The 14677-nt window shown below is 47.8% G+C and overlaps 2 protein-coding genes across 5 annotated transcripts in view; one reads left to right on the plus strand and one right to left on the minus strand.

The window, feature by feature from the left end:
• BACH2 (BTB domain and CNC homolog 2) overlaps window positions 1–7982 on the minus strand; it is a 379609-nt gene extending 371627 nt beyond the window's left edge. For all 4 annotated transcript variants that reach the window (XM_021090081.2, XM_021090103.2, XM_021090087.2 and 1 more), the window contains exon 1: window positions 7639–7982. The gene's annotated coding sequence lies outside the window, so the exon portion shown is untranslated. The remainder of the gene's footprint in view (window positions 1–7638) is intronic.
• Window positions 7983–8164: 182 nt separating this feature from the next.
• Window positions 8165–14677, plus strand: part of LOC102157779 (uncharacterized) — a 169766-nt gene continuing 163253 nt past the window's right edge. Inside the window, exons 1-2 of the mRNA XM_085013037.1 lie at window positions 8165–8331; window positions 8790–8879. Of these exons, the coding sequence (XP_084869163.1) occupies window positions 8165–8331; window positions 8790–8879 (257 nt within the window). The remainder of the gene's footprint in view (window positions 8332–8789; window positions 8880–14677) is intronic.

The raw sequence follows: 14677 nt of genomic DNA on the forward strand, positions 1-14677 counted from the left end.
TGCCAAACCAACTGCCTGGCACAGTCCTTTAAAACCATTCAAATCTCCTGTTGAGAGTTGCAACATGCTAATCTGGCAAGATAATCTCTTCCTGAAATTGACTAGAATGAGAGCAAAGGTTACCTGCTTTTATCTGTTACTAGTAGCTAATATTTCTAATTAGGAGCTCTAATGGAATTGGTTCTGAATGAAATTCTTCCTCTTCAGTAGAGTAATCTACCTATTACAGGAATTCACCTTTTCCTACCTCATCCAACAACAACAACAGCAAAAGCTAAAAACAAATTCTTCACAGGGTAGGAGCATGCGTTACGAGGAAAACCCTTGGAACAGAGTCAGGGGATTCATGTTTTTACGTCTAATTCTTCCTTTGTCTTTACGTGTCATCATTTCCACACTCTGATCCCCAGATGGACACTTAGAACTGAGGAATGCAATTATTAGAAAGTGAGTCGCATGATGAAAGAGTTGAGAAATTATTTTCCAATCTTATCTTTCAGATAGATGTCACTAAAATATGCAATATTGAGAGTGCGATGGCCTATATTTCCACTTCTGAGACCTGACAGCAAAAAGGGAGAGGGGGTGTGGAATAGCATGGTGTTCTAGCCTCAGACAAGTTCTAGTCTTAGACACCTAGTTTCCAATCCTAGCTCTGCCACACATTAGCTGGGTGACATCTGTGCCTCAGCTTCTAATGATCAAACCTGCCTCTGGGTGGTTATAGGGATTAAACAAGTTAATGTGAATAATGCACATATGAAGCTCCCAACAGTTTAGCTATGATCAGAGAAAAAGAAAACAGAGGACTTTCAGTAAAGTCAACTTGTTTTAAACAGACACTGCCCACACTCCTAAACTGTATTAAGAATAATCATCTAAATAATCACCCTCAGGCTACAGAGGCTACAGACCCTCTAGCTCTGGGATAAGCAGGAGTTGACAAGTTGGATTCACATTTTCCCTAAAGACCCTTGCCCAGGGCCCACACATATCAGCCAACTGGGAGGGCACGACTGTGTAGCTTCCAATTATTCGAACACTGCCCAAATGACCCTAAGGTTGTTCAAAATGAGAATGCAAACTAGCATTTTTCCCAAGTGGAAATGAACATTTTCTTGGCAATTAACCATTCTGTTTGCATCAGGTTCTGAAGACACAGGTAAATAAATCAATTCTGGACTCTGTATACAGGAACCGTTGCCAAAATGGTCCTGCAGGTTCTATCATGGTTTATGCAATACTCCAAAGGGCCACAGATGGTAGTGAATTAATAGGTCTGAGAGACTAGAGGGAAAGAGCCAGCCCCAGGTTTCAGATGGGCCCTGATGGCAGCTCACCTGGGGAGGGCTGCTCTCCCTCCTCCCAACAGGTCAACCCCCCCCCCCCCCCGCCACCCTGCATTATATCGTCCAGTGCCTAGAACACTCTTTCTTCACAGAACTTGCCCTAAGTCATCTGCTGCTGTCTGAGAAATGTCATTCCTCCCTCCAGATGGGGTGCTTTGTGAAGGCGGGGCCAGGACCAGCTCGCTCCCCACTGGCACCATGCTCCCCTCGCGCCACGCCTGCTGCCGAAGAAACACTCAGGATATGTTTGTTTAGTGAATGAATGAGGTGTCTGCCTCTAAAGAATAGCATTTCTGGACGCCTGGCCCATTTTTACAGCTTCCATGAGCTCCTACTGCTTAGGAGCATCCAGGATAGGAGGCAAATAAAAACTGCCGGTAACCTGTGGATACTGGGCGATGAAGCAAACTTGCTGAGCAGCATCTTCACTTTGCTTCCCTACTTCTAAGGACAGGAATAACCACACGGGGCTCTCCCGGCTCTAAACTCCAATGTGAAAGTCCAAGCTTTCTCTGGGTTAGACTTGGGGAGTCCCCAGGAAACTCCTGAAGCATCCCCAGAGAGCGGCAGGGCAGAGACAAAAGGATGGCACAAGACTGGAGCTGACATGGGGCTTGGAAACTCCAAAAGCTTTCCTCTGCAACTAACCTGGGGTTTGTCCACATGCTGGCTGCAGGCTCAGGAACAAATGGAGCCGACCACGGGCAGGATAGGAGAGCTGGAAAGTGGAGGATTTAAATGCTTGGGGAAGGAGAAGATGAAAGCTGGCACAAGCAGGAGAGGGAGGGGGCAGCCAGGCGGCCGCTTATAGGGGCATCAAGCGCCATCATGTCCTACAGCCATCAGGGGAGAAACAAAGAGGTCGGGGAGGAAAATGACACAGCTCAGAACCAGAGGCCAATTTATTATCGGGCTAAGGAACAAAAGAGGAGTTCACCAGGGGAATATGCTGGAGAAGGGGTGATTATGAGGTCACTGGGGAAGACTGAGACATTTTGGCTGTAATTCCAATGACTAGGATGAACAAGTACGTGAAATGCTTTCAGATTGGGCAGGTTTGCTATTTCAGGAAAAATTGCTCAAGGAAAAACAAAAGGCAAAAATCCTGCCTGATGTGTGAAGCTGCCATGAGTAGGACAAGGTTCAATTTCCAAATTCTTTAGGAAAGAAGTGGTCCTGGAAGAGGACATTGTGGTGATTCTGAGGAGATATCCAGCTTTAGGAAACCTGAGTAAGTAGCAGGCTGATGGAGAGAGTAGGTTTTAGTATTTGGTGGACCAACATTTGAAATGAATGAATGAGTGAATGAGTAAAAGAGAGAGAGGAAGAAAGAAAGAAAAAGAAAGGGAGGGAAGAAAGGAGGGAAGGAAGGAAAGAAGGAAGAAAGAAAGGAAAGGAAAGGAAAGAAAGAAAGAGAGAAAGAGAACGAAAGAAAAGAAGGAAGGAAAGGAAGAAAAGTGAAAGCAAAAACCTTGAATTGACAAAGAAAGAAGTGCTTTTCTATTAAATATCATCCAAGCCCCCTCCACCCCCCAAAAAATGAGATGAGGAATATTTCCGGCAATCTGAGTTTAAAAAATGTTGAGTTCACAGCAGGTTCCAGTTCAGGCTTGAACAATTAGTAAATATTAACATACAGTTTTAAAATGGGACAGGAATGGGTCATTCACGACACAGGAGCGTCACTCCCAAGGCCTTGGTGCTGCTGTCCCAAAAGCACTTTGGCTCTGCCAAAAGCTTCTTATCTCCTTCAGAGTAAGGCCAATTTTTGCAACCAGCCCTGATTTCTGAACTGCTAGTGCCTCTGATAGGGTCATATGCCCCTGGAACTTCTCCCACATCCAGACAGGGAAGGGGGGGCAGGTGCGGTGTTTGCTGTCTGAATCCCAGATTTTGGCAGTGTTGCCTCTTGCATTGTTCTCTGTTCCTTCTATGTGAGGGGAGGGACTGGGTTCTCTGTATGCTATGACCCCTAATCCATGCCCAGTCTTTGACTCAGGGTTGGATTGCGTATATAGGACAGGAAAATAACCTTTAGACAGTCAGGACAACGCACACTGTGTCCTGATGAAATTCTTTCCAACACAGAATAAGAACTTCCTCTTCTGTAGAATGGGCACAAGGCCTGCTTCATAGGGTTGCCTTGAGGAGTCGATGAGATTATGTGCAGGGAAAGCGGTTCGCACTATTTCTGGCACGTGGTGAACGTGTTCAATAAATCACAGCTGTTGTTTTGGTGGCTGTTCTCAAAGGTCAGCTTGTCATGGAGGTCCTTGAGGCATTCAACAAGCCATATGACCCTATCTGGTCAACGACTAAATAAAGGGCAAGTGGACCAAAAGCAATGGATTATTTACCTGCAGGGGATTACACGGTGCCCTTGGTATTCATTATCTGGCCTTTCAGATTGTCTTCTGTTAAAAGAGAAAGCTATCAGTCCCCGAATGGGACTCAGTGCTGATTTCGTTTGATTTAGAGTTTAGTTCCTTTTGCATTTTTCAATTTTCCCGATCGCTGTTAAGCCACTCACTTGGTGGAGACTCACAAATCATTTACTATGTACCAGATCTTTAGAAAATAGCCAAATACAGAAATATTAAACAATAAGATGTTTTCGTTCACTCAGTAGTGGGAGCCAGGCAGCCTGCAGGCCAGCTCTAGCGCTTACAATGTTCCCACCCAGTGTTTAAAAAATGTTTCAACAAATACTTAAATATGAGGGGATTCCACACTAAAATCCCAGTCTCCACGTCGCTTGGAAAAGTCAGACGATGTGGCGACACAAAGCCAGTATTCCCACCCATTCCTGCCTGGACGACAAGGAGCGGAGACTTGGTAGTGGCTGCCTGCCATTCGCGCTATAATACCAGTGAGAAATGAAAATGAGGGGCCCCCTGTTCGAGAATTATTAAGGCTTTCAAGAAGACAACGGCAGATGAAACCACGAGTGAGGTCCTTTGAGAGGAGGAGGGGCCCTGTGCAACCATGCAGGTCACATGTCCACGAAGAAACTGGCCCTGCTCCCTAACCCCTCAGCCAAACAGGAAGGGCATTTATTTATCTGAGTATAAGCCAACATTTACAAGAAGCCAGACACCGTACCCCTTGAAATCTGAAGAACACAAAAAGTAGGGCAGTAGTGCCCAGCAGTGCTGAGCAAGAGAGCCCCTAGAATCTCTCTCCGCCCTTGTTAAGGCTGGATCCACACCAGAGACACTAAGCATGAGTTAATCCAAGTAAAATTAAACTGCTCGCAACAATACAGATTGGCCTGAGCCCTTTTGTTAGCATCACAGGAGCCTCGATCACAAATTCTGAGGAACGGCTCACAAGCGCTAATGAATAAGTCCTGTTGGCTGTGCAGACAGTGGGCTCAGAAGTGAAGGGCTGGCCTAGGAGAGATTTGAACGTGAACCTGACCATCTGGCTCTCTGTGACTCACTTTGATCACAGAAATGAATTGCAACAAATTGAAGAGCACATGGCTAGAGTTAATTGTCTCATCTGTAATCTGAACCTACTTTTAGGCAGTTATTATTACCCTCTATCAGGTGGAGACGTTTCCCACCATCACTGCAGAGCGCATTTTTCTGATGAACTGTAATGGATCATTAAATTCCATATCTGGATAACAATACTTTGCACTTATGCAGTACCTTTCATCCAGGGATTTCAAGGTAGTGTGCAAATAATTAAGCCCCTCACACAGCAGCTAGAGGTAAGTGACTGGAAGAGACTTGCCTGAAGACACTAAGTCAAAGGCATCATTCAAGAGAAGAAAATAAATGGCTTCCTCCCAGCCACTAGAATACTAAAAAGTCACTGGAAGGGGGGTGGTCCCTGATTTCCACCCCACCCCCTGTCCCTTTCTACCTTACTCCTTCTTCTCTTCCCCAGATCCTCACATGCACCATACAAAGAACTGACAAGTAGCTAAGAGGCATGCATGTAATTTAGCTATGAGCTCTCACACACACATGTATGAGGAGAATGTTCTTCCATGTAATCCTGGCATATACAACATGAACTGACATTTCAATCCACCTGCAGAACTGACAGGTACCAGAAGAATTAACACATTTATGATTACCAAATGGCAAACATAAAGCCTTCCAAAATCCACAATGAAAGTATTACTTGGCACAAATAAAGTACGTTCGAACAGAAGTATTTTATTCCATGATTATGTTTTCTATTTCTGCCCCCCCCCATCTGGATAATATTCAAGTTTTAGGAACAGCAAATAGGATGGAAGTGGGCAGTCGATTCATTGCTTAAAGCAGAACACTGGAAGGGAAAGCCATTTCAGCCACCCAAAGTTTTGTGGTGAAATTATCAACTCCCCCCCAAACTGAATTTATAATGGAAATGCTGACAGACCTTTCACGGGAGCAGTGTGAATGCAACACTGTTATTTAGCAATCTCGCCTACAGACTAAAGACTTAATTCTAACAAGATGTCACTTTGACTCACGTTTATTATTACCTGGAAGAATGAAAAACGCCGTTTACTCTGGAGCTGTGAGCTGCGGGAGCACCAGGGTGGGGCAATGTCACATTTTAGGCAAGATGCCGCTGCCTTACCAAAATAGCCTCTCTACCCAAGGAGCCTTTCCCCGCACAGCTTCTTTCATGTCAGCCAGAGCCTTCGCAGCTCGACATGCCTTTCCTACATGTTACATTTTAATGATCTGAGAAAACCGTTATCAGAGTTAACATCTCTAATTTTACTCTAAACAGACAAAAGCAAAATATCTCATTAGGCAGCATCTCCGCCAAGGTTCCCACTAGGCAGGAAGGGATTTTTTTTTTTAATCTAAAGTAATTACCCTTTTTAGTTAAGTACATTCAACAGATGAAATTTACACAGAGAGTGAGAGACTACAGCACTAGACAGCGAAGGTGAAAACCCAGGAACGCCGCGTCTCGCTACCCGCTGAGTGTGCAGCTCAGTTGGGGGTGGGGCGCCCTGGTCCCTCTTGTTTCCCAGGGGCCATGGGTGGCGGCGACGGCGGTGACCGGACAGGCATACTGTGAGGCGCTCCTTCTCCGGCCACAGACAAAACCATCCCACAGCGGCTGCGCCAGAACTTCCCGCAAGTTATCAAACTCGCCTACACGTGAGAGTGGGCTGGGGATACCCGGCGCACCCACGACCCCCGAAATCAGGGGTGCGCGGCCCCTTTCACACACAGACACCCGGCCCTGCGCGCTTCCTCCCACGGTCAAGTTCCTGCAAATCCTCGCCCAGACCGAGGTCGCCGAGATGCTCACTCGAGTCCCCTCTCGCGGGCAGCTGGGGTAGTCCAGGAGCGCCGCCCGCATCCCATGACCCACCGGGTATGAGAAGGAGAACTGCGAACCCCCGGAGGACACGCCGGCGGGGTGGGGGTACGTGGAGAAGTGTCCCCTGGATAAACTCCTCTCCTAGGTGGAGCTTCTGGGGTCTGAAGACTGAAGTGTGGGCAGGGAGAAGAGGGTGTGCGTTGCACTTTGATTTCGTGCAGAATCTTGGAAGGAGAGAGGTGCAAGATCTCCCTCTCTGAAGGCATGAGCCCCTCGGCCTGAGTTCCCTGGGACGCATTCCAATAACCCGTGGTCGTTGGCTAGTAGGGATTCCACCCAGCGAGCAACCCAAGGTCTGTGCCAAGAGCCCCCAGTCTGCCTCTTCCCGGGACCTTAAACTTGGGCTTTGATACCCGGCTAGTCGTGGTGGTCCTAGCTACCCGGCAACGTCTGACAGCTGAGCGCAAAGCGTAGCGGAGCAGCCCGGGGCGCGGACGCCGCGGACAGGGAGGAGGCCGCCCGGCCTGGCACGGCGATCGCGGGCTGGGGGCCGGGGCGCCCGGGCCTCGCGGGGCCGGGAGCAGGGCCGTGGGTCTGACAGCTGCTCCGGCTCGCGCGGACGCGCGCCTCCCTTCAACCCGCCCTCCCCACGCCTGACTTATTACCCTCTGCTCCTCCTCCCCCTGCTGTTCCAAAATACCCGTCGACGCGAGCAAAATACAATGCCTCCTCTCCCGCCGTAAACAGCCAGGCGAGAGAGCGCACAGTCGCCTCTGCGCGTCCACCGGCTCGGCTCCCACCCCCTTCCCGTTCCTAGAAAATGCCATAAAAGCGGGCAGGGCGCTCGGCGGGCGGCTGCGCTCCGGGCGGCCGCGGTTCCCTTCCCGCGCCGCTTCCCCATGTCTCCCCGCCTGCCCCGCGCGCCCGCTCCCCCCGCCAACTTGCCCCACCGCCCCGCCCGCCCGCCGCCGCCGGGGCCCGGGACCCGCGGCCGGGGACTCACCTCAACAGAGAACTTTGCGTCCTTTTCCGCCTCCTCTTCCCCGCGTCCTCCTAGCCCGCAGCCCCCTCCCGGCGGTCCGCGGATCGGGGGTCACCGAAAGCTCGCGGAGAGGACGCGCATCACATGGCAGCTCGTTCCCAGCCCCCCGAGTATGCCGAGAAGGGGGAGGGGAAGGGTCGAGGGAGGCCGGGGAGAAAGCGAGAGCCCGGCGGCAGCGGGAGTGGGCAGGCGGGGTGGGCGAGGGCGGCGGCGGGCGCTCGCGTTAGCGCTGCTGCGACCGCAGCCCGGGCGTGCACGGCCGCTGCTGCTGCTGCTGCTTAGGCGGCGGCTGCTCGGCGCTGTTTGCTCCGCGCGGCGCGGCTCGCGCTCTCCCCGGAACGCCCACACTCTCAATCGCTACATTGTTGACATTCGGCGCTGACGTCACCCGCTCCCCATTCACAATAACTTTACGGGAGCCGGGCAGCGCACCTCCCCGGCCGCTGGGGCGCCGTACGCCCGGCGACTAGCGTAAGCCACTCCGCGAATGGCGCTCCCTGGGCTGGGGCGGGGGACAGGGGGCGGGAGCGCGCTCGGCCTGCTCGCGGGAGGGGGCGCGCCTCACGCCGCCGGCGCAGCTCTCCCCGCTTTGTGCGGCAGAACCACCGAGAGAGCCCCCTGCTCCGGGCCCGGCTGGCCGCCTGTCTCGGTCGGGCCTTGCCCGGGACTCACCCGAACCTTGAAAGGCCAGGGCTGGGGGCCGCTGGGGTGGGGGCAGTGGGGAGAGCTGGTGTGGCACGTGGGGAGGTGGGCAGAGCCCAGGGCACTACGCCCAGGAAGCGGAGCCAGACCTTGAGACCTGGGATTCCGGGGTTGTCTAGCGTTTCCCAGGAGGGGCAGAAAAAGATGCTCCAGGGGCTCCACCAAGCTGACCGGTACCCCTCTTGGGAGGGGGTGGGGCGAGCAAGAGTAGCTTCTGACCCAACATTGATGTTGACGTTGGAATCCTTTCCAGAAGGGCTTCAGCCTGCCCCACCGAGGGAGCCTCTAAGTCCCCACGCTGGGATTTTAAAAGGGGTTGCAAGCAGTTGCGAAGCTCACTGAAAAGCCTACGTTTGAGCTGCAGCCCCAGCCCCTACAGGGTTCCAACCACCCCCTGTCTCCCATTCCAGAGGCTGCCCGGCGCTGCCGCTGCACTTTAAGGCCATCGTGTGGCTGCCCTGTCAGAAGAAAGCTCGATGGTGGTTAGGGTTTTACAGAAAGTAATTAGGACTTAGACTGAAGGAACATTTGCAATAAAAGAAGGTTGTGTTAGCGCAGTGCTGGTGCCTGCAACTTTACTCCTGCCAAGGCCAAGAAATTCTGCCACGTTTCCCTGAGCACCTATAACTTGGCCCCCTTGTGTACCGGCAGTATTCCATATTATTACATGTGGTGCTGATTTTTAATGAATATTATAAAACTTTGGCTCGCTCTACTGAGAGAAAGATCATAAATCCCCCTGTAAAATGGGCACTGGCATATGCTGAGGAAGCAGCGAAGCGTTGCCCTGGGAGTCTTGTGATATCAGCCAAAGTGTTGCTCTGAACCACCTTCGTTTGAGGGCAGAGTTTTAAAAGGCCCTATTTTGAACGTCTGCTTGGAAGGCTAAGCCATAGCCGAAAGGAAGCAGAAGGGGCCAAAGTAATTTTTCTAACAGAGTTGCAGTGCCTCGTCGTGTGTTCTTCTGTTAGCCTCTCCAGTTTTCAGATGAAGAGAAGTCTCAGAACTGGGAGCCATCCTCCATCTCTTGACTTTGGGTCTGATGCCCCTTTTGACAAAACACCTTGCTTCCAATGTCCCTGACTGGCCTCAGGGCAAGGGCAGAGAGTACTGATGATCCCTGGTCTGCCCTGGAGGAGCCATTTCTTATCATCTTACAAACAGTGATGTTTTCTGCATTCCTCGTTCTTGTAAGCATGTGAGTGTCAATGAGATAACTTTACACATTTTGGTAGTACCAAGAAATGTTTTTCTCACAAGAGCCAGGCCTGAGAAGATCCTTGTGAGGTGGAATTCATTCATTTCTTTTTAAGCAGGCCACAGCCTCCCAGCTGTGAAAGGAGTCGGGTGCTTCAATCAGTGTGGGGTGTGGAGCGGAGTGGGGTGGATGGGGTTACTGCTGTAGGCTGATCTTGCAACCTTGCTTCTGGTCCCAGATGGATACAGCAACGGCTATTAATTGTCATTTCAATTAGTCTACTTTGCCACAGACTGGAGCTTCCTAGTTTGAAATTGTCAAGTATGAGATGGGTCAGCAATTAGAGATGAAAAAAAAAAAAAAAAGGAATGCAACTCTGACAGGTTGTGTTCGTTAGTCATTTAAAGAAGTTGAACGAGAACTAGTTGACCTCTAGGGTCACGTTGAGTACTGCAATCAGCTGCCTCTGTTGCTGTCAATGAGACAAAATCTCTGCCTTTGAGGAGCTGGAAGTCTGATGGGGAGTTTGTTATTTCATTTTCAAAGTTAGAAGCAGGTAGATTTGAATTAAAGCCTATAAAGCATACTCAGAAATATATGAAATTAGGATGGTAAATCAAGAATTGGACTCTTTTTTACCAGAACTGCTGCAGAGGTCAAGCTGTGGATGGCTTGAACGTTTGCTGGCCCTTTGTCGGGTCTGCAGTGCTGCTCTGGGCACTTCAGGCATTTACAATGTGAAACAGATGCAGGTCTTTCCCTCTGTATATTCATGGTGGTAACTTGAGTAGAGGTCAGTTTATTTCCTATGCCTGCAACATTCAACCTTTCCTGATATACTTTTTTTCCCTACATAATTAGATGTGTGTGCTGGTCCAGAATATGGGCTTCATCTGTGATACATTTCTAAAGCAGGATATGATTTCCAGGGACAATAATTTGTACCAAAGCATTGACGTTAGTAAATGTTATTCCTATAAATCTCCTCGATGTTATAAAATAAAATAGGAAAGATTAAGATACACAGGAAGCAAAAGGATGAACACAGAAAGACAGAAGAAAGAAGAGCAGTTCTTAAGTCTTTGATGTGTCTCTCTCTCCAGCACCCTCCTATAGGATCTGACAATATTGAGAGGATACAATTGTTTTTCTTAGGCAGAATTTGGCAGAGTTTGAAACATGGTACCTGGAATAAGACATGGTAGGGCAAGTTAACATCAATGAGAGAGATGGAGTGAGATGTTTAGAGGGAGAATACCAAAGCCAGAAGAAGCCAACATACTGAGGGAAGTTCTGTAAGGAAGAAAGTCTGAGTTCTACTCACTGGGCAAATTCCTCAGAATTATAACTAAGGTTTATTATTTCAAAACCAGATGTTTTGAAGTATATCTGAACCATAAAGCCTCAGCTCAGTACTGTACAGGTGACACCTGGGAGAACTGATGAAATCCGAAGAGCTTTGAGTGGGATTCTCTTCAACAATAGTTGAGCCACCTATATGTGCAGGGCCTGTTCTACAAGCTGGTATGCAGTACGCTCATTCTAGTGACGAGACTGGGATGGAGGAGGGAGGAGAGACAGACAATGAACCATGAATATATATATTACATATACATAACGTGTATATATATATATATAAAAAATATATATATATATAAATATCTGGAAGTGAAGAGTGCAATGAAAGCAAATAAAATAGGTAAAGTAGCTCAGGAGTGCTAGGGGTGGGGCAATTCTTAGGGTGACTAGGTCAGGGAAGGTGTCCCTGATGAGAAGACATTTGACCAGAGATATGAATGAAGTGAGGAAGTGAGCTCTGTAGCAATTTGGGGAAAAGCTTTTCTGAGATAGAGCCACGCAGGTGCAAAGGTCCTGAGGTAGGGTGGACGTGGCATGTTCCAGAGATAGCAAAGAGGCCACTGGGCCTGATGCAGAAGAGCAGGAAGAAGTGTAGCAGGAGATGATGCCAGAGGGCTAGCCAGTAGGTTCTTTTTTTTTTTTTTTTTTTTTTTTTTGTCTTTTTTGTCTTTTTGTCTTTTGTTGTTGTTGCTATCTCTTGGGCTGCTTCCGCGGCATATGGAGGTTCCCAGGTTAGGGGTTGAATCGGAGCTGTAGCCACCGGCCTACACCAAAGCCACAGCAACGGCTGGATCCGAGCCGCGTCTGCAACCTACACCACAGCTCACAGCAACGCCGGATCGTTAACCCACTGAGCAAGGGCAGGGACCGAACCCGCGACCTCATGGTTCCTAGTCGGATTCGTTAACCACTGCGCCACGACGGGAACTCCGCCAGTAGGTTCTTAGTTGAGGTGAAATTTACAGGGGTTTCTGCAGAGAGAGGATACGACCTGGTCTTGACTTCTAAAAGATCATTCTCTTTGCTGAGTGAAGTGAAGGACAAGTGTGGGAGCACAAAGGCCAGTTAGGAGGCCATCGAGCTAGGCTAAGAGTGAGGTGATGGTAATTTGGACTGTGATGATAGCTGAAAATGGAATCTAGATAGACAGTCAAAGTAAACCAGATGGGATTTATTGATGATTCAACTGTGGGATGTGAGAGAAAGAGGAGTCAAAGGAAATTCTAGACTTTGGCCCGAATCGCTGATTAATGAAGATTCCACTTCGTGAGATGAGGAAGGCTGCATGAGGAGCAGGTACGAGGGGAAAGTTCAAGTGTTTGCATTAGGAAAAAGTAAACGTCAGACGTCTGTCACCATCTAAGTGGAAAGAAACATTAAGTAGTCAGTTAAACATGAGAATTGAGACTTCAGGAGAGAGGTCTAGACGAGAGATGGAAATCTGTGTGTCATCGGCATAGAGAATCTGATAAACATGGGTGGAGAAAAGAGAAGCGGTCTAAGGATGAGACCTGGGGCATGCCAACATTTGGAGGTCAGAAGATGAAGAAAATGAAGATCTGACCAAGGTGGCTGAGAATCAACGAGCAAGAAGGGGAGAGGAGAGTGTTGAATCTTAAAGCCAAGTGAAGAGAATGTTTTGAGATGCAGGAGGTGATCAGTTGTGACAGTGCCGCTGATAGGTCTTATTGCTAACATATCGTTGACTCTCAATGACCTGAAGAGCACAGGAGTCTTTGCCAAAGGGATATGGCAGGGCCTCGCCCTGGCTGGAGAGGATTTGAGAGAGAGTGGGAGGAGAGGAAGTAGAGGCAATGGGTGTGGACCACTCACTAGAGGAACTTGCTGTGAAAGACAAAATGGAGAAATGCATAGAGGGCAATGGGAGACACCAGAGCTCCTTGATGAGAATAAGCCAGCGAGGGGGGAAACCATTGAAGCCAAGGGGAGGGGGTAACTTCTGGAGTGAAGTTATTGAGCCAGGTGTGGCGGGTTCATCCCCAGCAAGAGGAGAGAAGGCAGCTCAGGTGGAGTTGCTTGGGGAGCTTGGAATGGGGTGCAGGGAGATGCCAGAAGTCCTTGTCTGAGTGATTCTGTTTTCTTAGTGGACTCAGAAGAGAGGTCATCAACTGGTGGAAAAGGAAGGAAGGGTGTAGGAGTTGGAGGAGAGAGAAGGAGTACAAGTGACGGGCGATGGAGCAGAACTGCTGGGCAGTACAAAATCCGAGAGCCCCTACTAGTGTCTTTATGGACATTCTACTGCCAAGAAGAGTTATTTCTCATTGTATGAAATCTCATACAAGTTTGGAAAAATTGGTGTATTCCAAACTAGAGGGTTTTGTAATTTTTCCAGAGTAACCAGGATCATGCAGAAATTTTACTTCCAGCTATTGTTAAATTTGGCTGGCAGCCTTTTTGCTTTTAAACTACTCATCCTTCTTATTTATTCCATCTTTATCTCCCTCCAAATTACCTCAGATCCTAAGAAGGACTTTGGAAGCAGTCCTTACGAGGAGAGAATGTTCTTACGTTTACTATCTATGGTGACATAGCCCAAGATCTTCTACTATTATCTAAAATTTAAGTGAATAAAAGAATTCTTCAATATGCACAGTTGAATATTGTGCTGATGAGACATGAAAATTAGAAAAGACTAGCTCCTATCCTTAAGGAACTTAAATTTAGGTGGGGAGTGAAAACTAACATAAATGGAACAGTAGACAAATGTAAGGATTTATATCTAATTACTTATATTAATTATTTAGCATATTACTCATAATTAATATTTAATGTTATTAACAGAAATTTCATGTATTGAAATTTATACTGTTGGAAGAATTAATATGTAGAAAGATTTTTTTGTATGATAGCTAAAAGAAAATGAAAAAATCTAAATACCTTATAGCAGAGGATTGGCTGAATATACAAAATGTCATATAAATTCATAAAATTGAATATCATAGATTCATCAAAATGATGTTAAAGAAGTATGTGTATTGGTATTTTAATGTTCTAGTAGTACATTTTAAAAAAATTACAAAACAGTATGATCCCAGAAGGGGAAAAATTACCTAAGTGTGCATAGAAAAAGTCTGGAAGGATATACAGACAGTGTCAAAGTGGTTCCCTCAAGATGAAGAGCTTATGAGTGGTTTTTCCTTTTGCTCAACTGGTTTTTAATTTTTTTCTCTAATATAAATGTGTTACTTCTTTAATAAAGAAAGCCAATAAAAGTTATAAAATTCAAGATGTGTGTAATTAAATTCTAATAAGAACTTAAGTGTTGTAGGTGTTAAGAGGAAAAAAAATATTTATGAGAGCTGAAACAGGCAGGAAGGTTTTCACTGGGAAGGTGGAATTTGGGTTGAATGTCAAGGCTGAGTAGGAGGAAAAGTACTGGACATTCAACACAAAGGGACCCCCAGGGGCTGGATTTTAGGCTGACAAAAGCATCCATGTGTTGCAATGCTGGGAAGCAGTAAGACATCATGATGTCAAGAAAGGCAGATCCGAAAGGAGTGGGAGATGCTGTCTACTGTGATGGCCAGCAAGGAACCCTGTAGTGCTGTTTGGAGGAAGCATCATCGCTGTGGTGACTCCCTTTTTCAAGATACAGGTGCTTCCTTCCTTTCCCCTCTCATTGGTCAGGACCTCGTACCTATTAGAAGGCAATCATTACCTGCCTGCCGTCACTTCTTTCAGAATTCCTTGATTCCTTGAATCTGAAGGACAAGGAGATTT

The sequence above is a fragment of the Sus scrofa genome, chromosome 1, assembly GCF_054392235.1.
Source record: "Sus scrofa isolate SSC_HxYL_T2T_F1_AM1 chromosome 1, Sscrofa_HxYL_maternal_Yorkshire_Landrace_v2.0, whole genome shotgun sequence".
In the NCBI taxonomy this organism is placed as follows: domain Eukaryota; kingdom Metazoa; phylum Chordata; class Mammalia; order Artiodactyla; family Suidae; genus Sus; species Sus scrofa.